Raw genomic sequence first — 24,371 nt, forward strand, 5'->3', positions numbered from 1 at the left:
TCCGGCTTTTATGCACTGAACCCCCCCCCCCCCCCCCCCCCCCCCCCCAAGGTATTTCGCTCCTACAGGCCTGTACTTTAGTACGGAGTACCTCTGTCGGTATTTGTGTCCCGTCCAAGCGCCCCTGTGTGAAGCCTGGAGTATATCGGGACTCTGCCCCCAGAATTGGCTGTTTCACTCTGTTCGACCCATCTAGACGGGAAAAGCCTCACGTAAGGTGGCAGTTGCACTTGTGATCCAGTGCAGGCTACAAAGCCGAAAGTGCAACGGGCCCAAATCGGCTGGTGGAATTGGAATCCATCGGCCACTCGCGCCCTAACGGTCATCGCTTGGAAAAGACCTCAAAAAAGATGTGCTCCTCGCAACCTAACTTATACACAAATGATAAAAGGAACATTCCGGTACATAAAAGTACATCCTCCCGTACTCCCGTACTCCATAGTTTTTACCACGCATGGAGCATACATCTCTCTAGACGCATGCAAAAGGCGTATTGAACTCGAATCTTCACCTTTCCCGAAAGATCATCGGGTGGGCTCTCACACAAGACACAGTTGGGTCTATCACGCCACGTCCGAAACCAGGCAACTTGGGTAACGTCCAAACCTGACTAGCAATCCAAGTGTGCTATCTTGGCGCTAAACCCACGGTCAAGCTGAGAACCAGGTGTCATATCAAATGGACCTTCATATAAAATAAAATAAAAGGTCAGGCGAAATTAGAAAAAAAAAGTGAAATTGCAATTTCTCTCTCCACTTGGGTTTCTGAGCCACCGCCACGGAAGATGTTTCGTTTCTAGAACCCCCAGACAGAGGAGGTGGATTTGAAGGAAAAAAGTCCACGGTGTCATAGTGCTCCATCTTGTTAGATGATCCATGCCTTCAATGGTTTAAAATTTTTTTCCACAAGCTGCGGGAGCTCCTGATTGGTAAGTTATTATAGTGACCCCCGTCTTTTACTGCTTTAGGACGTGTTCACTCGTCACAGTCATACAACAAAGAAGGTCTTCAAAGGTTCATGTTTGACCTCTTTTGTTTTCCCCCCCTTGATCTACATTCGCTTCTCTTCTCTTGGGTCGAAAATAGAAAAAAAAAAAAGAAAGGAGTCATGGAGTCTTTACCTTTACCTTGCCATCCCGGTTGCGGTTCGTTTCTTGCACAATTCCCGACAGCTCCACAAGTTTTACCCATCGCCTTTCGCGGGTGAGATTACTCGGCACAGTCCTACCTGCAGAGCTCACCTAGGCGTCAGGCTATTCCCAGCCTTTTTTTTATGGGTTAATTATTGTATACTCCGTAATGTGAAGGGGGCAAAAAAATATATATATATTTAATTGCTTTTATTTTTTAAATGTCCTCGGTCCTTGGAAGAATCATGTCTGGAAAAAAGTATCACCCACCCCCCTGTGTGAACGCTAGGATTCCACCGATGATCGCTCTCAGATAGGTTGTACCCTCGATCATTGGCGGATGGCAGTTGACTGCGACCGCTATGATCGTGATATTCCAGAGTCATAAATTCGAAGGTGCATCGTTTACAGTGTGTCGACTTGATGCACGCGGAACCCCATCCCATCAAGGAAAATCATCCGAGCTCACATCTTCGTCCTTATGTCCGAACAATACCCATCAATCCTACAGTCACGGGACACTTGAAAACATATCCGCAGCATTCGCGCACATTTCAATATTGCCTCCTGATTGGCGATGACTGAACATCCAAAGTTTCCCGCTACACACCTTAGTTGACAGTGTACTCCGTACGAGAAACCTACAGGATCTGGGATCAAACCCTGGTTACAATGGTTGCCCAGATGGTCTAACTTAGCAAAGCTGAAGCCGATCATTTAATTCGTATATTGCACACCTACGAAATCACTTCTTCTATTGTATAATGGTAGGATGCAAATCCGGCTTACTCCGTCTCTATCAGGCTTTTCGTGGCTCTATTAATTTATGTACGCGTTCAACCCTGACACCTCTTCATCATTACACGGCGGGGCTTGGATTCCGGTGCGCTCTGCGCCCGGCATCAACTTCCTCTTGATATTTTAAATTGCTTGGAATATTGTGGCATTTAATTGCGTTTTTTTAACCCCCCCCCCCCCCCAGGTAACCTATCTTATGCGTCAGTTGCAAACCAAAAAAAAAAAAATGTCAACTTGTAAAAAACACTCTGGATCTCAAAGCTGTGTTCAACCACCTTGCTGGCTCCTACTCAGCAAGGCTCCTTGCATGTTTCCCATCCTTGCGGGTTTCTACAAAGTACTGAGGGCTATGTAAATATTAAACAGTATAGAAGCCCTAGTTTGCCTCGATATCACATCACACGTAGTATTCTGTTTTCGCTATCGGTGTTATCTGGAATTTTATCCGTTCTCGCAACCTTGTAATACACGGGTTACAATCATCGATTGCGGATTATCTGGGGTTTGATGCACCCGAGGCTGTATATTCTGTTTTCAATAGCATGAGGCTGCAATTAATCCTCTCTTCCTGGCGTCATTATCCGATCCACTCCCCAGATCAAGGGGATTCTGGTCGAAGATGGAAGTAATTCTTACTAGACCCCACACCCAGGTGAAAACTTAGTGTAATTATGACTCCAAAGTGCAGATCCGGTGCTTTTGTCAATTACATCGTATAGCTAGATTGGACTAAAATGTTAATATCTCCTAGTGGTTTATCTATGACGTTAGAGTCATATACTACTATATATTCCAAGGTTGTATGTATATGCACGGAGCACAACGTTCTATACTCCGTACTCCGTTACGATGTACAGTATACCCTAAAAAAAAGTTATTTTGCGGGTGCAAGACAACTTGTCATCTAGATCCATGGATATCTCAAGCCCTGTAATCTCACGATCAGAAGACCCAGTTTATTCGACTGCACGCCACCTACCCCGTAGAGGGTTGCCTCCTTTCTTTAGTCTCCTCCGAGCAGTCACCGACAGGCTGCAGCAACCTGGCCCCCGGAAGTGCACACTTTGGCAAATGCAGATGGACTCCAGCATACAGGGCCGTGTGACAGAACAGGGTCATCTTGCGCTATCAGTTGATGTCTTTTGAGGCTGGTTTCCGATTCCAGACTCGGTGGTTTAGCCCCCTCCCTGGCGCGCACAGGGGTCAAAAGCCAAAGGATGTGCTCTGTAGAGGGGGTGAACGAGCCCACACAACCCACATGCTTGAAAGATTTCAAAGACAGAGCAGATTGAGGGGCAACGATCGGCCATGATTCGTATGTTGTGTGTTGTATGTTCAGTTTTTTTTTGACTTTTTTGCTTGACCAGAACTTATCTCGGAATTTGTCTAGATTCTGTAAAGCGCCCCGAGCACATCACAAAGCGCTGATTTCTGGCGCTGGCGCTGAGACTAACAGGGTCTTGAATCTTGACTTTTAGTTCTCCGTACGGAGTACATCAAAGACTTGTTTGCTTCTCGTGATTTGACTTTAGCGGATTCAATAATCTACTCCGTTGGCTCGATGGAGCCATGTTCGGGGTAATACTCTTTTTGCCCCCTCGCTCGGTGGCTCGTGGGTGATCAACGCGGTTCTGACGGTGTAGAAACTAAAATCTGTCTTATTCCAGTTATATTATCTGCTATCTCAACTGCAACATATGCAGTCAAGAGCCAATAATCTAGAATCTATACAATGTGCTCGATATGCCGAAAGTGTGGGGATAGGATCTATTACGTAGTCCTTGTCTCAGTCGCTTTGAACGTCTAAGATTAGTTTTTCGAGGCTTAATAATACCAGGCACATGAAGGGGGCTGTTCTCAAGAGTCTAGAGCCTCGATAATAAATAAAATATGCGTAGCGGTCACAACTCGACGATCCTAGCCAAAATGCACTTCCGGCATCCGATGGAAATAATTATTCTGCCTTCGAACCATTTTACTTAGCTTGGCTGTGAATGGTGGAGCAGTCGACGCGTACGGAGTCCAAAATCCGACTCTCTTTCTTACTGCGACGTATAGTACAAAGTGTACTCCGTACACACATTCCCGTCTACATCCGGGAGCCACTTATTGTTTTCACTTTATTTTATTTTTTGGGTTTCTCGAGGGAAATGAGACAAACCAAAATAAATAAAAGTGTTTCAACTCAGTAAGCCGTCCTATGGGAAATGGCTCCTCTTCCCCGATCCAAGACGTGTTGCAATGCCAGGTACAGTCCCGAGGCGAGCTGGGCTTATTTCCAACCTGCAGTCTGTACTCGACTCACTAGTAAATTGTAGTGAAATGTAAATCATATAATACCAGCGCCAGGATGAAAGAAAAAAAAAAAGTACGGATACGCGGCAAAAAAAAAAAAGAAACCTTCCAAAGTTGGGAAAACTTGGATCAGCGGATTACCTTCGCCTGCACAGCACCATGGATGAACGGCACACATATGTCACAGTCATCGACATCTCACAGATCGAATCATTCGAATATCTGCAGATTGGCCTTCCTAAATGGACAACCGTGACCCAAGGGATTCAGACCCAATCGCATTCTAATCCCCTCCATTATCATCATTCATTGCGTCTCCGAATCTACTTTGAAACTAAATCTTTGACCTCCCGAAGTGGGTGGCTGACGACGCCTTCCTTTGAAGGTCTCCGATGCCATTGAGACATGGTCATGGCCATTGCCCAGGGAACACAAGCCAGTGGCGGGTTTGTGCTTTTGGCGTAACCGCCCTCTCACCTTTCGTGTTCCTTGCAACTTTTCTTCTCTTCGGCAACCGCGGGTTGAGGCCAAATGTGATCATCCAAGGTTTCTTTGTTGGAATATTTGGAGTGACGGGTTTCTTCAATCGTCCTATCTGAAACCGACCGGGGTTTTACTGGTCTGATTATTCCTTGGACCTAAGCGGGGTTGCTGGTTGCTGGTGACGAGGCTCACAGCTTTGCTTTGAGTTTCTTTTCGTTTTCCGCTTCAGATGGGATGTACACCGTGGCATACCGTCGATTACTTCCTCATTTCCGAGTTTTAGGGGTTTAGCCACATACGCGACAGTCATACAAACTGGCGATTCCCATGCAAGCTGCATATCGGTCTAGCCTTGCTTCGAAAATGCGAGGAGTCTGATTAATGTCGGCCCAACCGAGGCATGTCTCCGTTAACACGTGGAGACCGATTTATGCGAGGCAATTCATTGCTGTATCCAAATCTGGCCTGGATGTTATCTTCCACATTGTTTGAACCACGACGCCACAACACAAAGCGAGCCTTTGGGTTTACCCGCGAAGAATCAAGCAAGAAACTAGGGCTTCATGGCTACGGACATTTTCGGCTAGTTCTGCTCCCGGGACGATATGGCCACAATTGAGTCTGAAAGCCCAATGGAGTCTTTGAGTCTGTCTCGTCGCTGTTGATGATTCAAGCGATGGTCGCCTTACTTTCTATTTGATATATACTCCATATCGTCTTATCTGACTCGTTGAAACCAGAAATGGCAGATCGCTGATCTGTGAATCGGAATAACTAGCTATAGCCGTTGACATCAACCTTGATGTCTTGTTTCTTCAAACTAATGGAGGTTTTCGGCTGACAGACTCAAGGCAACGACAATCCTTCCCCACCAAACAAGTGCATCCAACCGAACTAACCAATCAACATTGATGGAAGAATGCAAGGCATAATCAATCTGAAAGACAAGGCGAAATCCTAATGGAATATCACCGGTTCTACATCCAGGCTTTATCCTCAGATACAGACACGAAGCCACAGCAGCACTTGAAACATCATAATTCGGCCTCGCCATAGCCATAATGGAACCTCACATATCCCGGATCCGAGATATGTCATGAACCGACTGGCCACCTTCTCATCTCGCAGTGCGGCTATGTTCATATATCTCCCGTAACACACAAACGAACCCTATGAAGACCCGAAGCATAAGCGATGTCAAATCCGACCAGACAGGGCCGATGGGGGGCAAAAGGAAGCACAACTGAAGATATTCTATACTAAACCAATCTAATCCGCATCTTGCATACTCGTGCCTTCAACACCCTCCAATGAAGATATGATACCTCGTCCGACACGGATACCCCGATATACCCAACCAACCCAGATGCAATCCAGATTTTGACGTATAGACAAGCAAAGGCGGGGCAAATAATTAACAAAAGGGTGATATTATGCTCATACCCGCATGACATCACACCTGTACACTCGTCAAGCAGTGTTTCAGCCTACTCAATAGACAGGCTCACCAGTTCCAGGCCTCCATCACTGCTTACTTGCATACTCTGTAAGCGGGTAAGGGGGCATTCATCAACGCCGTCGTGTTTGAAATCCATCCAGGCTGTCGCTTGTAGATACGTGTAAATTTTGTGTCCAGGCTCTGCTATTGCTGCCAGGGCTGCAGGGTCGGACTGCTTATCTTCGTGATATATGAAAGGACTTGGGAACCTCGCTGGATGATATATTGTGCTACGCATATCATATCATACCCAGTCACCTTCCTGGTTATTGGCGTTGTTGGTTTTGTGTTTGTGTTGACATCGGATCTCACGGACGATATCCTATCGCTGTGTTGTTGGATATGATATTGTTCTGTTCCAATCGCACATTCAGCATTGCTCTTGATGTCTAAGTGTCTGTCACATCGGATCATGATATCTTGGTTGATATCCTGGCTTATACGTAATGCATGTTCTGCTGACACTTTTGAGGATCTGAGGTCATATATGCCTCGGAATCAATGGACGACTCTCGTCTGCCTTTCGGTAATATAAGCATACAGCAGCATACCTGCAAAAATTACATTGGCCAATGGAAATGAAGCTCCTGGGACGATGTTTCATCTGATATATTGGCTTGCACGATGAAAAGGACATATTGAAAGCATCCCCGATACTCCGTACTTTTCTTGATCTATCTTATATTTGAGGTGCTAAGCCTGCTAGCTACTCTCCAGCGAGCAGCTTTCTTTTTATGATGCGTCATACTAATCTATCACGAGACGCTAGCCCTGTCACCCCCGGAGCTGATATCAACTCCCAGCGGTAATAACACGGTGAAGTATCAGTCACATTGTCCGACTGACCCGAGAAATATCGCGAAAAAGATCGCGAGTGCTGCCAATTGAGCACGTCATGAGTTCAATTAAGCTTCAACTGGCGATGACAGGCCGATTTTGGCCGACCTTTCCTACCTGTCAGGCTCATCGGGATTTCTATGGGAGAAACCGGACCAGTGATGAAAGTGCAGTGATGAAAGTGGAGCGAACTTCCCCAGATTTTGCTAGAGCCCTACCCTATTTATTTAGAACTGCATACCTTGTAGAGTAAGATTTGGTCCACGGGAATAGATACGCGGGTAATATCGGTTAAGAGTCGGAGAAGCTAGGGCTTGGGGGGGGAGTGGGGGAAAATGGGGTTCATTCGGGATGTTTTATGTCAAACATCAATTTCCTAGATCAAAAGCACGTAGTTTTGGCAGGTTTTACCCCAAAACATTGACCGATAGACCGAGTTTACGTTCCCCGCGGTTAATTTCTCCTCACCGGGAGATTTTATGTCCCCTCAGTTCTCCAATTTTATTTTATTTTATTTTAGTAATTTTCGTTTGGCTTGTGATTAAGCACTTAAGCGGCTATTATTGGTTTTGCCGGTAAATATCTACAGCTCTCAGTATATTAGACGTTAATCGCTTATATGCCCTAAAGGGTAATCAACTCCTCTAATTAGTAGAAAGGCAAAAAAAAAGGAAATGTAGACAGTACTTAGCTTTGCTATGGGTAGCACGCAATCGGCCATGTACTAGATACACGTTACCCCCTTTGGGTCCGGCTACACCGATTCGCCCAAAACAGCAACGCGATAATGGAGCTTATCAAATCTTTTTTTTTCCTTTCTTAAATTATTCCGCCCTTGATATTTCATTCCTGCATTCCCTTTGATACCTTTGGTGTGCCCTCTCACAATGGCTGGCAGTACGCTAGCAATTCGCAAGATGGCTCCGTCCATCATGCAGCTGTCATCGATGACGCGCAGGTCGATGTCGACCTCGCAGCTGGCCCTTCACGCAAAGCCGATGCGATCCACTAAAGTTTCCCAGTCGGTGTCGCGTATCGCTCGTCGTAGCTACGCTGATGCTGCCCCTTCGCCGGCACCGAAGCCTAAGAAGCGTTTCAGAGCTCTGCGTTGGGCCTGGCGGTTGACCTGGCTCTCTGCCATCGGTCTGACCGGTACTGTCGCATACAGCATCCTCGAGCTCCGTCAACCCCCGGACCAGTCCCCCCCCGACCCATCAAAGAAGACTCTGGTCATTCTCGGTATGTGTCGGTTGCGATCGTCGATCCCCGTATGGCCGAAGTGTCACTAACGCGACCATGTTTGTTCAGGAACTGGCTGGGGCTCCGTGTCCCTCCTGAAGAAAATTGATACCGAGAACTACAACGTTATCGTCGTCTCCCCCCGTAACTACTTCCTTTTCACTCCCTTGCTGCCCTCATGTACCACCGGTTTGATCGAGCACCGCTCGATCATGGAGCCTATCCGCAATATTCTGCGCCACAAGAAGGCCAGCGTTCAATTCTACGAAGCTGAGGCTACCAAGATCGACTATGAGAAGCGCATCGTGTACATCAGTGATGATTCGGAAATTAAGGGTGATATCTCGCACACCGAGGTTCCCTTTGACATGCTTGTGATCGGCGTTGGTGCCGAGAACGCGACTTTTGGTGGGTCCCTCTCTCGCATCTGCAACGATGTATTTTGGACTAATTTTGTGACGTATAGGTATTCCCGGTGTTCGTGAGAACTCCTGCTTCCTGAAGGAAGTCGGTGACGCCCAGAACATTCGTAAGCGTATTATGGACTGTATCGAGACCGCCTGTTTCAAGGATCAGACTGAGGACGAGGTCAAGCGTCTGCTGCACATGGTTGTGGTGGGCGGTGGCCCCACCGGTGTTGAATTCGCCGGTGAACTGCAGGACTTCTTCAACGATGACTTGAAGAAGTGGATTCCCGAAATCAAGGACAACTTCCACGTCACTCTCGTCGAGGCTCTGCCCAACGTTCTGCCCATGTTCTCGAAGCAACTGATTGAATACACCGAATCGACCTTTAAGGAGGAGGAGATCTCCATCCGCACCAAGACTATGGTCAAGAAGGTTACCGACAAGTACATCCAGGCCGAGGTCACCAAGCCCGACGGATCCAAGGAGCTCGAGACTATCCCCTACGGTCTTCTCGTCTGGGCTACCGGTAACGCCATCCGCGGCGTCGTCCGCGACCTCATGTCCCAGATCCCCGCCCAAGCCGAGTCCCGCCGCGGTCTCGCTGTCAACGAATACCTCGTCGTGAACGGTACCGATAACGTCTGGGCCGTCGGCGACTGCGCCATTGCCAACTACGCCCCGACCGCCCAGGTTGCTAGCCAGGAGGGTGCCTTTTTGGGCCGCCTCTTCAACACCATGGCCAAGACTGAGGCTCTCGAGAAGGAGCTAGAGACCCTCTCAGAGCGCCAGGCCCAGGCCAAGGGCGACGAGGAGCGCAACCAGATTTTCGACGAGATCCGTGAACGCCAGAAGCAGCTCCGCCGCAACAAGCAGATCGGTCCCTTCCAGTACTCGCACCAGGGCTCCTTGGCCTACATCGGTAAGGAGCGTGCCGTGGCCGATATCAGCTGGCTGAGCGGCAACATTGCCAGCGGTGGCACTCTGACCTACCTGTTCTGGCGCAGTGCCTACCTGAGCATGTGCTTCAGCAGTAAGTTCCCCAAGTTCTATCCAACACTGATTGAGATTCATCACTAACATATAATCCAGCTCGCAACCGTGTCCTTGTCTGCGTTGACTGGGTCAAGGCTCGTCTCTTCGGTCGTGATGTCTCACGGGAGTAAACATCTCCACCCAGGTTCGATGATCTTCTGTAATATTGCCATCTACACTACATTTTTTTCTTTTGGTTATTCAATGCCTCCCTTGACACATTGACTGTATAATGTGTTCCGCTACGCCCCCCTTATGCCACCCCCACTATCATTGTCTTTATCTTTCTTTGCACCTGTGACTCTGATAGTCATCTCCATTTCCCGTCTTTTTTTCTGATGACTCACTGTTGGTGCTGCGATTGGTTCCGCCCAGAGACAAAAGCATTAATTCGCGTCTTCTTTGTTTCGCTTTTGGTTTCTTTTTAGACTGTATTGTACGCTATCAGAATATATAGACTGGGTCTGGGATTGTTGTATTGAACTTGTTTATTTCCCTCTGTGAATTATCTTTTCCCCCCTAGAGAATGTGGTCAACACTTGTGGATTTCACCTCTTACTAGCTGGACGACATTCCTTTCTCTCTTCTGAGACCCAATGTCACAGATCTGGATCACTGTCACCCAGAAGAGGGTATCCATCCCCAAACCCATGCACTTCTTCCGCATACCAGGTCTCCAGGCTCACTTCCCAGCTTCGCGGCTCCTTAGCTTTTCTCGAGGCATAGACTGCATCAAGATTTACATCTCCCATCGGCGATTCAAGTCCTTCTACCAATTCCCACGACCAAGTATCCTTACCAAATTCCATCTTAATATGAGGTCCAGGATGTAGTGTGCTCCACGTATCAAGCACGATATCCGTCTGCGCATTGGCCGACATCATCGCTTCGAGGTAGTAGTCTATACTGTCCATCTGGATATCCGGATTACACCTGATAGAAGATCTTTCCAAGCCAGGACGGTTCCAATGCATCCTCCAGTAAAAGAACTGTGCCGCTTTTTCCGCGGATCTGACAACCAGATCGTATAGCATGTTCATACGGAGCCCACCGTACTCTTCCAATGAAAGTTCCCACTGGCGCATAACGACATGGGCGGTAAATGTCTCTTGGCGGTCTATCCAGCCGAGCGACATTGCTGGGGGTTGTTGGACCAGCATTCGGCGCCAACTTGCGCTTGGACGGAGCCATGCGGCGTGTTTGTCTAGAAAGTATTGCATGTCCCCAGCCCCATATAAGATATCGCGGAATATCTGATCCTCCTTGGGGAACCAGTATGGAAACTTTGCTGCTAGCAAGGGATTTTGTCGTGGGGTGGTTTTCTTTGGGGGTGTGGATTCGATAGGCTGGTAGAATAGGGCTTGTTGGAGTGCCCGGGAGCCTTGTATGAGAAGGGCCCAGCGTCGACAGACTCGTTGGGCGAGTAAGAGTGTTTGCTCATCCTTTATCAATAACAGAATGATCTCTATGAGTTCTTGGGAAAAGTTGTCTAAACCCATTTTTCAGATACCAAGCTCTTGTAAGAGGAAAGACCATGAACAGTATGGAGTAAGCAATGAGAAATCTCTACTTAGCGGAGTAATCTCACGTGGATATGGTCTAACCACATAGAGCTGTATGTATAGTTCCGGTGGCTGTGTTCCTTTGAAGTGTGGATGCTGATGGGAAAAGAGATATGGTATAAGAACTCATTCCTTCAAATACATTTGTTTTCTATAAGCTTCACAAGATTACATCTATATGTCTATCTATCTATATATATCTATAAAAACACCGCTTTTCGAACTTTACAAGCCTCTGTACCTTCACTGATTTTTGTATTTACCCTCGAAATGAGCTGGTGGCTTTAAAGGAATCACAGGCGTCGGGCCTTTGGCCCTTTTTGCCGTAGGCTCATCGGTGCCATCCGCCGGGGCAGGCCGTTTAGGACGGGATGGTAAAGCGATCTTCAATTCAGATGCTGGTTTACGTCCTCCAGCTGCAGGTTTTTGCTTTTTCGGAGGCCCAGTAAAAACTCTCTCTGGCATATCATCTGTGATGAAGTTCTCTACCTTTCCACCCCAGACTGTTATCACCCTTTGACAATTCTCGCAAGGTCTCGCCAATGTCTTCAATGCTTCCGCATGGCTGTATGTGTCCGGGGGTAGGCCCAGACGCTTCACTGCAACACCATATACCTCTTCGTTAGGGCCACGGTTCCTACTTCGTTAGTATGGAACATGTAGGATCCCAAAGAATAGACTCACCGTAGAATTTGTACGAGAGGATAGGTTTCTCCGCAGTTTCCAAAGGAAACAACACGGTTTCTTTGAGCGCCTACTGCTCCAGAATATATTGTTATCCCCGCTGCGTCAATTCTTTCATCGCGAAGAACATCGAAACGGGCTCGTTGCAGGACTTTTCTCCACTGGTCGGCCTGCCCATCCATATTGTTATATCCCCCGAGCGATCCTCCTAGGTGAAACCGGCTCTGCTTACCATTTTCCTCTGCCCAGACGCACGAAGATGCCCACGGGTACATCGGAGCTACCTTCATACACCACTTGGCGTACAGTAGCGTCAGGGGTAAGTAGAAGTTATACCGCGTGGCACCTTGGGGTGCTGGGCTAATAAGGGAAAGGAACCTACCTAAAAGGTCAAAGGGGGACCAGTATTGAAGACCTCCATATGTCATGCTATCCAACAAGAAATATGATTCAACCTCGCTATGCTTTGGGTTAACTATCCTCGAAATCGCTTGAGGGTAGGTGGTCTCAGACAGATATCTGCTCCCATTTTCGCTGCAAGAATTCAATTAGTTGACAGAAATTAAGGTCTAGCGGACATCCAACTCACCTGAGATCGAGGATATCGATGCGTAGACTTCTCAATTCTGCTACGAGGTTCGGCTCCACCCCATAGGCAGAAGGGTCATGTATAACGTCGATCATGAAAGCTTTAATCTGCGCAGAGTCAGCTTAATTGTCCCCTGGGAAGATCGAAGAACACTACAGTTGCAGCAACTCACCTGTGTTAGGCTCCAAGCGTATGCATCTTTTAAGTTCAGTTGGTCATTGAAAGCCGGCAAATATGCCTCGGTGGAAGGGGTTATCGGGGTTGTTGACATTGCCGTTGTTATATTCTTCTATGTAGCTTGGTGGGTAAGTCCCCGTATAAATAACCACATATTGGCGGTTTGTTTCTTTGCCGAGGACCTCTTAGTCGTCATGAAAGGCCTGTCGACTTCAAAATAGCGTAGATTATGAAAGGCCAAACTCATTGAATGCCTTGAAACAATATTCAAGGAGTGCAATTATAGATGTATCTGACTGCCGTAAATATAAATAGTCGAGTAATAATAGCAGCACTATGAAAGAAGGATAACAAAAGACCAAACCATCCCATGTCTTTTTATAAGCACGATTTCTTTGTTTCAGACATATGACCCTTTCTTACGGAGGGCATTATATCTTTATTGATGGTTGCTCACACCATAAAAGCTGGCCTATATTCTTCACTGCTATCTCCAAACTAGCTACGTGAGGGAAATGGCATCAAGAAAGTCAAAGCTACCAAACCCAAAGAGGATCAATTATCCGGTGAGGCTGGTTTGAATATGTCATGAACAAGGCTAACCTAGTTGGAAGCCTCGCCGATCTAGAAGGCTTGCCGGTCTAATGCCACAGACTATATTTTCGAATGAACCCGTGCCTCCACCAGGGAGTCCACGTTGGCGAGAGAAGCCGCGGGACGGCACGAAACCAACACGAGTAAGTATATCATTCCCCTTCCATCAAAGCCAAAGCTGACGACAACAGTGGGCCCCGACTGACCCTCTTGGATTCTCGAGTGATCCAGTGGTACTTGAATACGATGAATGGAAGGGAGAATACGGTGCTCAAAAGCTCATGACCAGTAATTATGGCCTCACCAATTGTGTACCCGTGTTCATGTCTCAAGATCATTGCGGCACTATGTTTGAATCAAACGGCAGGTACTATCTTTGGGCTCGCGAGAGCAACAGTCTGGCGCGTATCCTTCATAGTCTGGAGGAGATCAAGCAAATAATCGACGACTGGGGAGAGGGAGCACTGTCCACGGAGTGGATGGGCTTTGTGTAACCTGGCTTTTTGATAGGAAGCCTCATTTACGATGATAGGTTACCTGCTATGTTCATACGTAGGCCGTGGCCAAACTCCGTGGTAGCTAGGATTTCTACAGATCAAGAATGAAGAAATATTTGGAGGATATATTCAACAGATTAGCATTTGTGTATTGGATGGCCTAGAGCTATGTACATTGACTTCAAAGCATTTAGAGATACGTACGAGTATCCCAAGAGGAAGATAAGGGGGAAAGATGGCTAAACAGGATAGAGTGATGAGAACACTAGCAGAGGTATCGAATATTCAGGTTGTTTCGCGTAGGGGGAAGATTCTGAAAGCCCAAACATCATATCCTCTAGAAAAGGTTCCAACGGCTCCGCGTTTCCTTTCCAGGAGGCGCACGCTCTGGTTTCCGGGCGCGGCCGTCAAGCTGTCGGATGCCTTCGATCTTCTGCAGAGCCAGCTCCAGCAGCTCCTTCTTGCGGATGATGTCCAAGTGACGGCGGATGCGGGGATCCTCACGGGCAAACCGTTCAACCTCCTCGTCTGAAAGGTGTCGTCCAAGTCTTGAATCAAGCTCACGTGGGAAATTATAGTAGAACTCGGATAAGAGCTCAACGTTAAGGAATAGCACGGCCGTGGAGGTGAGTTTATCTGCCACAACATCGAGGAAGACCTCTGGGCAGTAGTACTTGTTCCTTTGCGTTGCGCATTGCTTTGACCGGACGGCGAGAATTCTCATCTTGATAAGATCCGCTCGGTCCCGAAGGAAGAGGCCTTCCCGTCCTAGATAATATACGTCAGTGTCTGTAAATAGAAGAAAAGAGGAATACCAACCTCTCTCCAACAAGGAGGCACTGAAGCCACCCGCACCACCCTCGCCGTTGCCCTCTAGTACTACTTCGCCCTTTCGCACTCTGTCGATAAACGCGATAACATCTTTGAGCTTTCGCTTTCCAACAGAGTCCTCCACATGTTTCATGGCCAACTCGCACGACTTGAGCTCCTCCTTTAGGACTTTGCCCACGTTGTCTCTACCTTTAGCCCATTCAGGATCTTCGATCTCGATCTCAAACTTATATGGCTTGATGCAATTTTCGACTTGATCGCTGGTGCTGAAGAATTTGTCATTCAGGATACTGGTGCATGCATCGGTGATCTGTTTGCGGGCGCCAGGGTGGGAGGCGAATGTAGACGAGGCTAGAAGCGAGTCCACATGGTTGTTGAGGGCGTTGGCGACAACAGTCGTAGCCAAGCGACCAATTCCAAGCTTTGTTAACGATGAGGTAGAAGCATCAAGCTTCCGGTGCCAATATAGCGACTCAGCATCGGCTTTGGGAAGATCCTTGAGGGGATCTAATTCCAGCAGTGGAGGTTCCAAGTCATCGACTGGCTTGTTCCAGTAGCGCTGCGCCAGAATGTCCATGACTCGCTGGTCCAATTCTGCCTTGAGCATCTCCCGAACCTGCGGTCGCCCGAAACTTTCTGCGAAAGCCTTGAAGGAGTGCTTGAAAGCATCGAGGCTCTCAGCCAAGTGAGACTCCGCGCTCAAAGGCCGGTCATTATATTGAACCTTGAACTCATAGGTTGCCTCTTCAAGCTCTTGGCTGATAGCGTCTCTGGTTCCAGACAGGCTAGATGACATGGTCTGTTCAAGAACCTGCATCAGCGTTTTCCGTAGTGTCGAAACACCAACCGAGACGTCAGAGTGAGGACCGAATTCATTCTGATGCGCAGAGAAGTAGGCATGTTCATTCTTGAGGATAGCGCTGGTAATGTTTCCAGAGCCTCTGGAAAAGAGAGCTGTTGTTTGAGGAATCCGGGTAACAACACCCACGTAACCTAGCCGAAGGGGGTATTTTGTATCGGAAAGAACAGCGTGGCCACGTTCGGGGCTGACAAGATCCATCTTCGTAATCACACCGATAGTCCGTTCACCCCGAGGGTCTACTCGACGGCTGGCTCGAAGTGCTGTCGAGTTTGCTAAGTCAACATCGGCAGCCGAGATCGCCAAAATGACATTTGGCGGCTGAATGTATTTATCGCAAAGATCAGCAATCTTTTGCTTGAGCTCTGGGGGCTGATCGCGGCCCGCAACCTGGATATACCCTGGCAAGTCGATCAAAGATAGATCCGGAACATTGGGGGAATATATCGTGAGCTGAATGGGATCGTCTGTGACGCAATCCTTTTCAGGAACAGCAAGGTTCAGATCTGTGAGTGTGCGCTGAACTTGAGAGAAATCCGTGATCTTTCCGAGACCAAGGGCCGGGAATTCACCGTATTCTGCCTGAGCGTTGGGGGTGTTAACTAGCGTGAGCTCGATTGGCCGCCGAGTCACCATGTTTGAGCCCTTGGGCAAAAACTCATGGCCGACGATAGCCTCAAGAACAGAGCTTTTACCCGACGATTGGGATCCAATCACAACGATCGACGGAAGAGTGAGCGTGCCAGACTGGCCGATGGTCTGGAGAATATTTCGGATTTCGATCATTTTGCGCGTGAGAAGCATCATTTGATCATCCTCTGCAGCATCTCTCCCCGGCCGTAAATCTTCCTCCCCCGATTGATCGTATCCAAACGCTGTAGTAGTAGCGGCAGCAGCAGCAGCAGTACCAGCCCGGCTTTGTTTCGGCTCTTTGCCTCCACCACCAGATGAATCGCCATTTCGAGACTCCTCGTCGAGGCGTAGGATCTTCTGCAGCCAGTCAGGCATGTCAATGTCTTCGGTCGTCTTGTTCCACCCGCGTTGTGTCTGATCCGCCATGTCCTGCAGTCCATGGAACAAGGTCGAAGCTGTGTTCCCCGCAGTCTCCGAGGCTTGCTTGAAGACATCCATCGCATAGTTACCGGCCTCTATGAGATAAAATTAGCTTCGGATTCTGTTTGTAGCAAGCTTCATGGATGAGAGACATACGAGTTGCTTGGTATTGGAAATAAGCTAGACCGGCGATTGTCGCACCACCGAACATAGCCGGAACCTTGACAAGCTTCAATGCTAGCTTCGGAAGCATTCGAGCAAATGAGATTGATCGAACTGCAGGGACATTGTGGATGGCATTTGCGCCCACTGGCCATGCGCGTCCTCTGAGAGTAGCGCCACCATCTGCCCGTAGCAGGCCGCCGGTCCTTGAGCCTGCATTGTGAATATGGCGAGCTAGGTGACCGTTCCGCAATAGCGGTCCTAGTCGATGGGAGAGTATCCTCCCACTCATTATTGTTGTGGTAGCATTCAATAGAAGATGGAAATAAATGTGATGATGGTCTTTGTATATTACCGGATCACTGACATCAGGCATAACTTATGTAACAGTTCCCGTGACTTGCGCAAGTAGCCGCGTAGCCTCCCGTAATAACCTTGTCACGTGAAACATGACGTGCTGTGCAAGGGAAGTGACTTTACTCTTTTGTGTTGATTTTGATAATAACATTCTTCCCTCCTTGTAAACCGCAGCTAAATTACATCCCGAACATATTGTCATTGGGCTGTAAGATCGTGGTTGACGTTTGGACATCTCACCGGTTCCCAACAGTCGGTGACTCTTATCCCGACCCCCCACGAAATCGAGTCTATTGATACATTCTTTGAACACGAGTACGGCCTTGTTCGAACGACAAGTTATACACCTTAAAGCTTCTAATAAAGTTGGAAGTGGTATTTTACACAGTGCCATTTCAATTGTATATGATCCAGACCAAACATGTGTCGATTCCTGGTCAGGGCCATCCTTCCAAGCATTGGGCTTAAAGCTAATATCTCGGTCAGATATACAAAGGGCGAAATGAGATCCGTCTCAGCAAGCTGATAACCGAGCCAAGTCATTCAATCCTTACTCAATCATATGATTCACGTCTGAGACTGGTAGGTTATCCCATCTCCATAGGCCAGACCCACGTGATTAGCATGTCGCAACCCACTGACATGCAATACCAAGGACAACCGCCGTCCTGTCAACGGTGATGGGTTTGGTGTAGGTTTCTACACAGATCCCAAGCTTGGACCAGAGCCTTGCATCTTTACTTCAACGCTGCCAGCTTGGAACTGTGAGAATTTAGAGCGACTCGCTGCAAAGACATGCTCAGATCTGATTTTTGCGCATGTGCGCGCAACAACTGAGGGTGCTCTTGCCGAGAACAATTGCCACCCGTTCCAGCACCAGTCCCTGATGTGGATGCACAATGGTGGCATCGGCGGGTGGAGCTACATCAAGCGTACGCTAGGAAGCTCACTCGCCGACAAGTGGTACCTAGGTGTGAAAGGTGGCACCGACAGTGAGTGGGCTTTTGCCCTTTTCCTTGACCTGCTAGAAAAGGAAGGAGTAGATCCAAGCTCTGACCCCGGCCCTGAGGGATTCGGACAAGCTCTTCTACGTCGTGTCTTGGTGAAAACTATTGCCAGAATCAATGAAATGGTTCAAGAAATTCCAGAGAAATATAATGTCACTGGAGTTGAGACTCGGAGTTTGTTGAACTTCGCTGTGACAGACGGCCATACTGTTGTTTGCACTCGGTACATCAGCAGCAAAACGGACGAACCGGCCAGCTTGTATTTCTCTTCCGGTACCAAGTGGAAGGAAGGTGAAACGAAAGGACACTTCAAGATGGAGCGACACGATAAAGGTGCCGATATCGTCCTCGTGGCTAGTGAGCCCATCACCTTTGAACGACGTGAGAAGCCTTCCCTCCCCCTCTCCCCATACCTATTAACATATGCTAATCTTATACACAGACAATTGGGTGTCAGTTCCAACCAATTCAGTCGTCACCATCCACAAGCAGACTGTTATGCTTCACCCAATTCTTGATGAATTCTATGGCGAGAACCTCAACCATGACCGCTCTTCCTGCTTTGCTGTATCCAAGGGACTTGTTAGCACCGCTCCCGGGACAACCATCCCGCCAATGAATACAAATGAGCCGTGCACCCCTTCGGCAACAGGCAATGCTATTGGGAATGCCAACAGTGCTATGGAAAGCTTGCGGTCAGGTCATGTCACCGCATGTGCCGTGTCACACTAAAATCGGCATTGAGCTGATCATTCTTGGAGTCAAATCTGAGCTTCAGCCACAAATTGGAAAGCGTTGTGTTGATACGGCGTTGGGAATGAGACAAATATGCAGGATATCCGGGTCAAATTGGAGTTTATGAGATGGTATGTAAGCGTTTGGGTCTGTGTGGTCTTTGGGGATATATAATTTGCAGCATCCAAAAGTTAAATGGATATCGAATTCGGTTTGTAGAAGAACATAAACCCTAACCAGAGTGGAATTCACAAATATACACAGGATCAGACCTCGGGAAGCTGTGAATGATTTTAAATATTTGTATAGATCATATAGTCACGTGGCTGCATACAGGTAACATGACGTAATTCACATCAACAGACTAAGTCGGATCTCGGCTTCCTCTTATCCTCCTCGAACCACTCCCTATGTTTATTTTATGAACATGACTATGTGGAGAATTTCAAAATGAGGAAAACCGTGCTACTCGTCTTTATTCACGGCTTTAAGGTATGTTAAATACCTGTTGCTGAAGACCTGGTTCCGCAAAGTATTACAGATTTCAGCTCAAGGATATTTGGTTTCAGCCTATTGCCTACGTTATCTAACTCCATTTCTAGGGTGGCGATGATACTTTTGGCACGTTCCCTGAGCAGTTTCGCGTCCTTGCAAGCAAAGCACTTCCTGCTGTAGAGGTCGCCACAGCTGTTTACCCCAAGTATGAGACTAAGGGTGACTTGAAAGAATGTGTTGCGAGATTGCGAGATTGGTAAAATCCGCTCTAGTCCCTCGTGAATCCAAGCTTTGCTGACTGATAGACTTCTTCTGCGTAGGTTACAAGATACTGTGATTGATCTTGAAGTCGCCAACCATACCGCATCACCCACCGTCGATCCCTCGGTCCATGTCTTTCTGATCGGTCACTCGATGGGAGGAATAGTAGGAGCGGAGGCCCTGCTTTTATTGGCCGCGGAACAACCAATTGCTCGGAATCCGACTTCAACTACACAGCCTGGGTTCACAGACGGCACTGAATATATCGTGGAACCGGGTACTTTCATGTTCCCTCATATACAAGGAGTGCTTGCATTTGATACCCCATTCTTGGGAATAGCGCCAGGAGTCGTGTCATACGGCGCAGAAGGACATTACCGCAATGCTGCAACTGCCTACAACACCTTCTCCGAGGCTGCAGGGTTATTCGGTTACGGTGGGAAGGGTAATGCATCAAATCAGGGGAGCACCAACGCACCTCCGCAAGAGCACCCTAAAGGATTGCCTTCCACATCCGACGCCGCCGCGACACCTCCTTGGCAACGATGGGGTAAGTATGCAATGTTCGCCGGCGCGGCTGGTGCTGTTGCCGCTGGCGGTGCAGCCATATATACACAGCGCCAGAAGCTCACCGATGGATTCGGATGGGTATCATCGCACCTTGAGTTTGTCGGTTGTCTCGCGCGTACATCAGAATTGCACCAGCGTATCGTGAAATTGTCGAATGTTAAGCAGGAACGCGGAATCGGGTGTGTGAACTTCTACACATGCCTCGGAAAAAGTGCGACGAGTCTGGTGGAAAACACATCAGCAAACAAGACATCCTTCAGTCAAAAAATCATCAGGTCGAGGAACAGGACGTTCTGTTCATTGCCAGAGGAGGTGGAACGTGGCGAGGAATCTCGAAGTCCAGGACTTTTGTGGACCAGGGCCGTTAACGACCAGGCGACTGACGAAACCAGCGCGCATGTCACCATGTTTCTGTACAAACAGAATCCTGCATTTTTTGAGATGCTCAGTGAAGCGTGTGCGGTCTTGGTTAAATCGATAGACAAAGGCTGGTATGATTCGTCCACCGAACCAGTCGAGAAAGACGATATCAAGCACCCACATGCAAGATAGGACACAGAACCCAAAACAGACGGGGACTCCATGGATGGTGATGACGTTGTCATCGTTGGCTGAGATCACAACTTCCGATCCTTCGAATATGCCGCTCCACAATTCCTCCTTATTTTTTTTATTGCCGACTTAGAACCTTCTACAAGAACTCTACCCACGGGGCCCCTCCCCCGATCGGCAGACCACTTACTTAGACTTCGGTCCGCGTGCACTGCACATTAGCGTACAGCGAATAGTATGCACAAAAACATGATTACTATGGTATCGAGGTTCATTCTCTGCAGGCATTAAAAACGCCAATGGGCCTTGATCATCCCTCAAGGTCCAGAACAAAGCGTCGCCGCCGTATTCGTTCCGTTTTGCCATTCTAAGCAGTCATGCCGGTGGTTGTCTCAGTGGGGTTTTCTTCGTTGGGGAGTATGGCAGTGCTGATCCTATGTACCACTTGTCTCACTCTCCCGGCGATCGTCCTGCCTAGCGACCACACCCTTGAGCTGGTGTGACGCGGCCCCAAGATGTTCTTCGGGATCTGCCTGGTCCATTTTCAGTCGCCGCAAAATGTCGCGGAAGGATGCTAACACTTCCAAGTTTTCTTACGTTTCTTTTACATAAGTCTGCAATACCTTGCTGCGTAGTCTATCTCTGAGATATCGCCCGGGCAAATGGTTTTCAGAGGGATGATAACTTCTTCCCAAACGAACTTAGCGCTGGGTCGAACTGGAGCAGGTGAATTCTGAGACATACAACAGAGATAATATTTTATATCTGGAACCCCAATTTAGAGCGCAATACGGAGTATCATGCGTGATCGACACACCAACAAAGCAAATTGAGTTCAAACCGGAACCTTTTCGTTTCTCGTAGTCGTATCCTGAGTACACTCCACTCTGTGCCAAGACTTAATCGGAAGAGTAAAAAGCGAAAATATCTTCCAGTTATTGTACTCTTATCAATACTTGATAAACCATGTAATTATTATGCGAAGGTGATGTAACTCATATCCATGCCCGAAAGCGTGCCTTAGGGCGTCAACATAGTGGAGGCATTTGAATATCCCCGGAAAGGAAAAAGTAGATGAGATATCATGAAGTCAATAGTCACATATACAGCGCTGGGATGGAAGATAAATTTTGAAATGAAAAAAAAAATGACAAGAGAAATGAAAGAAAAAGAACACGAATTAATAATTATGATGACCGTACGCCGAAGAGCGATGGTGGTACATGCTGCCCGCATATTCGGAGTTATTGTCTGGGTAGACCGTAGCTCGGCGGTCTTCCTCAGACAGAAGGTCCTTAACCTCCCAAGTGTTCGGCTTGACACCGACGGAGAATTCCAGATCCTCCTTGGTAATCGAGTCCCAAAACTAAAGAAAGTTAGCATAATCAAGCCCACAAACGTGAAACGTAAACTTACCTTGTATATCATCATGACAGCGAGGAGATTGCAGAATGTAGCGAAGAAAAGTCCGTCCAAGTAATGCTGCACGTTGTTGCAGACAACGTCGCTGAACTGATACAAGAGAACCTGGCCAATGATGAAGACCAGCACACCAAAGGAGATATGGCCCAGCGGCCAGCGGTCATCCAGTGTATTTGCAACTAGGAGCAATTGCATAGCCAGGTACACAGCGATAGAGATGGCGTTCAGCAGGTATAACACCACGAACAAGCCCGTGGTATTCTGGGGACCCATCGAGCCCCACGACTTGAAAGTCGCCAGCGATATCACAAACGAGAGCGCGAACATCGCTGCGGAGGGGACTCGAATCAACCACACAGAGAGGGCTGTACCGTCTTCGTACAGCTGGAATCCGACGAACCCGTTGACGAGAAGACAGGTGCATAGCGCGGATGTCAAGCCGTTCTGAACAGCCACGAAGTATGGGAACGGTTCGCTCCCTGGGGGAACGACACCTGCATCAACGAGAAGAGAGAAAAGTGTCAAAGCTAGGTAGATATAGAAGAAGGTGACGATCTCTTTGCGGCCTATCGATAAGGACAAGGTTAGTCAGTTTGCGCCAGATGTGACCGAGAGGGAGTCAGAGACGAACCGACGGCAGTAAACTTGGACCGAACGTGCAGGATCATGATCACTGTCATGCTAAGCGCCATGATATGCATGAAGGACGCGGCACCCTGGAAGATTATGGTATTCGCCAGCTCAATATTTCGCGCATAGCAGTTGGATATGATGCCTGTTGACCCGGAGATTGTCGATGCCGGGCCCACCAAGGAGCACAAAGGTACGGGTGCCTTCTCACATATCGCGTCGAACTGACCGAACCCCATGATGTCTAGTCGGATGTTGAGCAGTGCGACAGCAAACAGTTAGAGTTTCCAGTTGCGGTGGGATGTCGAGAGTGGACGGCTGGTCTCCACAACGACGGGGTGGGACGGTGGAGGAAGTGACGGTATGTATCTCGGTCCCTAATAAAGGCTCTTTCTGCACCCCAGCTGTAGTATTTCAATCGGCTAATGGCCTCTGATAGCGAATGTCGAAGATCACCCCTATGTGAATTGTTGATGCGAGGGGGATGTGTCTCAGTTTTCGCTTTCAAGATCACGGGATTATAATTCCCTTTGTAGGTTTAGCGTTGTTGCCCGGGGGGACCTCGGGAGCTCCAGGGCTGTAAGAGGCCTTAGTCATTCGGACATCGATCGGAAACGCTAGATCTAAAGGGGAATGGCCTCAAAGAGATCTCATGTGACTCGAGTCCGAGCTCGGCCCAAGCCGAACTATCAGAACGCGCTAATTATGTGATACATTAAGGGTCAAGGCACACTTACCAGTTCAACCCAATTTAAAATTCAGACTAGCCACCGTTGAGGCTATACCCGGATACTAAGGCAAACTACTATATCTACTTTTTTTTGTCTCCACTAGATGGAAGTGCCGTGTTGACCATTATTATTGGACGGTTCTAACCTTGGGGTTATCTTAGGTTGCAATTTATATTTCTTTTTTTTTTCTTCTCCTTTATTACCTTTGGCTTCTGTAAGTCCCGACACCCGACGCCAAGTACAATCACAATTGTATACATGTAATTCGACTTGCTCTGTATGTGTGGACTGACCTCTTGTCTCCACACCCTCCAACTGGGGCATTGTCGCACCATCGCCTGTTTTGCTCAGCCAGGGCCTCCTGACATACAATCTACTTCACGTACATCAAGCCCTTTCAATAATTCGTTCGCCAGACCAGTTGCCCAGTTAGGCGAATTGTATTAATGAGTAACAACAGCGATGCTGCAGAAGGCATGGCTTGATTTTAATGGAACCGTTTCCTCCAGTAAATGGCCATGGTGGACAAATATGGCGTATAATGTAGATTGCCTGATGATCAGCTTTCGGGTTTTTGGAAAGGATTAAAATGAAAGGCGTTCATTGCATCCGGTTTCATCTATGGAGCATGGCTTCTGGAGTCTTCGATAGAGTAAAACAAAAAGCTCTAACCTTATACACATTCCCCCTTTTCTTTTAACTTTTTTAATTCATATAGATGTTACAATAAGGATCCCGCTTCCTTGATACTATAGATCGACAAGCGCTCCGATGGTCTGCTGTCATCAACGCTACTACGTTGAACGACCTTGATTTGGCCAAGTCCCAGAACAGTTTATAGGGCTGTGTACTCGACTCATGGTCTGATCCTCGGATAATATTCT

General features: G+C 48.0%; 7 protein-coding genes across 7 annotated transcripts; 4 read left to right on the plus strand and 3 right to left on the minus strand.

The window, feature by feature from the left end:
• Nucleotides 1–7,927: 7,927 nt before the first annotated feature.
• N7447_001228 (uncharacterized protein) lies at nucleotides 7,928–9,906 on the plus strand (the record flags this gene model as incomplete). The annotated part of the gene is made up of 4 exons (XM_057225504.1): nucleotides 7,928–8,279; nucleotides 8,349–8,687; nucleotides 8,746–9,717; nucleotides 9,777–9,906. 4 exons carry the CDS (start codon nucleotides 7,928–7,930, stop codon nucleotides 9,848–9,850), a joined length of 1,737 nt encoding a protein of 578 aa, XP_057089520.1. The 3' UTR covers nucleotides 9,851–9,906.
• Nucleotides 9,907–10,318: 412 nt separating this feature from the next.
• N7447_001229 (uncharacterized protein) lies at nucleotides 10,319–11,218 on the minus strand (the record flags this gene model as incomplete). The annotated part of the gene is made up of 1 exon (XM_057225505.1): nucleotides 10,319–11,218. One exon carries the CDS (start codon nucleotides 11,216–11,218, stop codon nucleotides 10,319–10,321), a length of 900 nt encoding a protein of 299 aa, XP_057089521.1.
• A 2,157-nt stretch (nucleotides 11,219–13,375) lies between these two features.
• On the plus strand, nucleotides 13,376–13,819 carry N7447_001230 (uncharacterized protein; the record flags this gene model as incomplete). The annotated part of the gene is made up of 2 exons (XM_057225506.1): nucleotides 13,376–13,468; nucleotides 13,517–13,819. 2 exons carry the CDS (start codon nucleotides 13,376–13,378, stop codon nucleotides 13,817–13,819), a joined length of 396 nt encoding a protein of 131 aa, XP_057089522.1.
• Nucleotides 13,820–14,159: 340 nt separating this feature from the next.
• On the minus strand, nucleotides 14,160–17,019 carry N7447_001231 (dynamin-related GTPase MGM1; the record flags this gene model as incomplete). Its single annotated transcript, XM_057225507.1, has 3 exons — nucleotides 14,160–14,590; nucleotides 14,642–16,660; nucleotides 16,722–17,019. 3 exons carry the CDS (start codon nucleotides 17,017–17,019, stop codon nucleotides 14,160–14,162), a joined length of 2,748 nt encoding a protein of 915 aa, XP_057089523.1.
• Nucleotides 17,020–17,505: 486 nt separating this feature from the next.
• On the plus strand, nucleotides 17,506–18,823 carry N7447_001232 (glutamine amidotransferase subunit DUG3; the record flags this gene model as incomplete). The annotated part of the gene is made up of 4 exons (XM_057225508.1): nucleotides 17,506–17,520; nucleotides 17,571–17,666; nucleotides 17,740–18,472; nucleotides 18,534–18,823. 4 exons carry the CDS (start codon nucleotides 17,506–17,508, stop codon nucleotides 18,821–18,823), a joined length of 1,134 nt encoding a protein of 377 aa, XP_057089524.1.
• Nucleotides 18,824–19,276: 453 nt separating this feature from the next.
• Nucleotides 19,277–20,704, plus strand: N7447_001233 (esterase/lipase family protein; the record flags this gene model as incomplete). The annotated part of the gene is made up of 3 exons (XM_057225509.1): nucleotides 19,277–19,318; nucleotides 19,429–19,577; nucleotides 19,642–20,704. The coding sequence occupies 3 exons, from the start codon at nucleotides 19,277–19,279 to the stop codon at nucleotides 20,702–20,704; spliced, it is 1,254 nt and encodes a 417-aa protein (XP_057089525.1).
• A 1,180-nt stretch (nucleotides 20,705–21,884) lies between these two features.
• On the minus strand, nucleotides 21,885–22,995 carry N7447_001234 (chitin synthase export chaperone; the record flags this gene model as incomplete). Its single annotated transcript, XM_057225510.1, has 3 exons — nucleotides 21,885–22,070; nucleotides 22,121–22,692; nucleotides 22,758–22,995. The coding sequence occupies 3 exons, from the start codon at nucleotides 22,993–22,995 to the stop codon at nucleotides 21,885–21,887; spliced, it is 996 nt and encodes a 331-aa protein (XP_057089526.1).
• Nucleotides 22,996–24,371: the final 1,376 nt, after the last annotated feature.

Source organism: Penicillium robsamsonii (genome assembly GCF_028829455.1).
Source record: "Penicillium robsamsonii strain IBT 29466 chromosome Unknown utg000001l_segment0_segment0, whole genome shotgun sequence".
In the NCBI taxonomy this organism is placed as follows: domain Eukaryota; kingdom Fungi; phylum Ascomycota; class Eurotiomycetes; order Eurotiales; family Aspergillaceae; genus Penicillium; species Penicillium robsamsonii.